The following is a 2,057-nucleotide window of genomic DNA, read 5'->3' as shown; positions in this document are numbered from 1 at the left end:
GGGTCTGTACCGTGGCAGGGTACTATTCTACCACTAGACCACTGGTGCTGCTCGTCCCTATAGTTTTGTGTCTTTTACTTCTATATATTAAAAAACCTGCGTTTCAAAATATCTAGATATCATCAAAAAAGGGATAGGTGAGTGAACAGAAGATGCCACCGGAGCTGTAGTTGAACGGCGAATCCAAGTTCAATCGACTATTCACATCATAAGTAGTTCTTCCAGGTGACCTTAATTTCTCCTTTTCTTAATTGCAATTTGTCCCCTAACATGCTTACTTTTTTATGTCTGGAATTTCCATATTGTTGTCCTTTTTCCTGTTTGATTAGTGTCCTAGTGGGAATAACAATGAAGATATAAGCAAATAATTGAGAAAAAAAATACAAAAGCCCTAATGTTTTGTTTTAAATTAGTACACTGCAGTTATAGGTCCAGTGATTGCTAGGAAGCTTTTTGTCAGTTTGGTTACATATATGTGAAATTTAGACTACTACTACTTTTTTCAAAAGCCAAATTATACACCATTATAATGAAAAATGAAGTGGAGGATTCACGTAACTGATGCAATAAGTCTGAGATTGAAATTTAGTTGCTTGATGGATGTTAAGATACAAATGATGTGGACTGAACTGATCTAGGCGATGGAAAAAGTGTCTTTCTTATGTAATTACTGCAAAAAGTGTCTGATAACGAGTTAAAATGTTTTGAGCCAAAGTAACTTTAAAAGGTCTGGTCGAAGTGGCATTAGTTCAGAATCCAAAACTAATGATGAAGTCGGGGTGGGTGTCGGGGTGGGTTGGGGGTGGGGGGGGAGTGACGGAACCAGGAATTTGGTGAGGAGTGTGCAAATTTTCTTTTCAGTTGTGTTGAAGGTGTGCAAAATTAAATACACCATAATAACTAATATTTAACCATTGTATGCCACATAATTTTCAGCATGCTCCCCAGGGTGGTGTGGGTGTAATTTAAATGCTCACATATAATGTGTATCATTTTCCACGTTCTAAATTGCATTCTCTATCCATGTTCCGTCATGAAGTTTAGGATTTTCCTCCCATGTGTGTACAACATTAATCCAACTCAAATTATGCTGGACCGTCTGTTTACAGGAAGAAATATGTCTCTCCTCAGCTCATCGTTCTTAGTTTCAGCACCCCATCACAGTGTGTCTTCATCCAAGTCAATTTCAGGGGAATCCCAACTTTTCCTTTCCACCAAGTTCTCTTCCCTTAATCTAACCACCACCACTACAATAATTGATGTTCCGTACAGAAAGTCAATAATTAGGATGGGTGGTGGTCCAAGAACCTATCCTGGAGGCGTCTCAAAGTGGCAGTGGAAGCGAATGCAAGCCAAGAAATCTAAGCAGCTCCTTAAGGCACGATTGGCTCGGGAACGCCAAATATATGAGATGAGGAAGCGGGCTGAGCTGAAAGCTGCTGTCTCTGAGCTTGAAAGACCTTGGGAAGTGGTTGAAAAGGCACCCACTTTATTCTCTGTGAGTGCTGATGAGCATTTGAGAGTCTTGGCAGATCGGTTTCAAAAGCCTGGAGGGTTTGATATGTGGTCTGACAAAGATGGGCCCGAATTGTTCAAGCATGGAGATGGATTACCCTCAGCAAGATTTTTCCCTAAGGGGGTTGTTCATAGCATTAAACCCTATGGAAACGTTGAGAATGATGTTGGTGGTTTTGATGAGTCCTTGAATTTGGGTTCAGATTCTCAAAGTGAAAGTGATAGGAAGGTGAGAATGAAGAGTAATAGACGTGAGCAAAATTCAACAAAACTAAGAACTGGATCCAATAGAGAAGGAAATGAGGGTTATTTGACTATGGGAGTTTCTAATAAAGTGTCAAAAGATGGCAACAATCGCAAGGACATTCACAATAAGTTCCGGAAGAGCACAAATCGGAGGAAGTTGTCTAACCATGCTGAAAAATTTAGTTCAGCGGAAGCTGGCATGTCTAGAGTAAAGAATAAGAGTCATACACCAGCTGATAGTGATGGAGAGCATGGAAGGTTTAATCTGGCAGACCTGTTTGATGATTCAGATTCTC

At 40.1% G+C, this 2,057-nt stretch overlaps 1 protein-coding gene across 1 annotated transcript; it reads left to right on the top strand.

The window, feature by feature from the left end:
- LOC107854198 lies at positions 1–2,053 on the top strand (the record flags this gene model as incomplete). Its single annotated transcript, XM_016699202.2, is given in 2 exon segments — positions 1–225; positions 1,110–2,053. A coding segment is annotated over 1 exon segment (936 nt), but the record flags the coding sequence as incomplete, so codon positions are not given.
- Between the last annotated feature and the right edge of the window lie 4 nt (positions 2,054–2,057).

The sequence above is a fragment of the Capsicum annuum genome, unplaced genomic scaffold (genome assembly GCF_002878395.1).
Source record: "Capsicum annuum cultivar UCD-10X-F1 unplaced genomic scaffold, UCD10Xv1.1 ctg3088, whole genome shotgun sequence".
Classification (NCBI taxonomy): domain Eukaryota; kingdom Viridiplantae; phylum Streptophyta; class Magnoliopsida; order Solanales; family Solanaceae; genus Capsicum; species Capsicum annuum.
The sequence above is the reverse complement of the archived record's forward strand: the minus strand, read 5'-3'. Positions and strand labels throughout refer to the sequence as shown.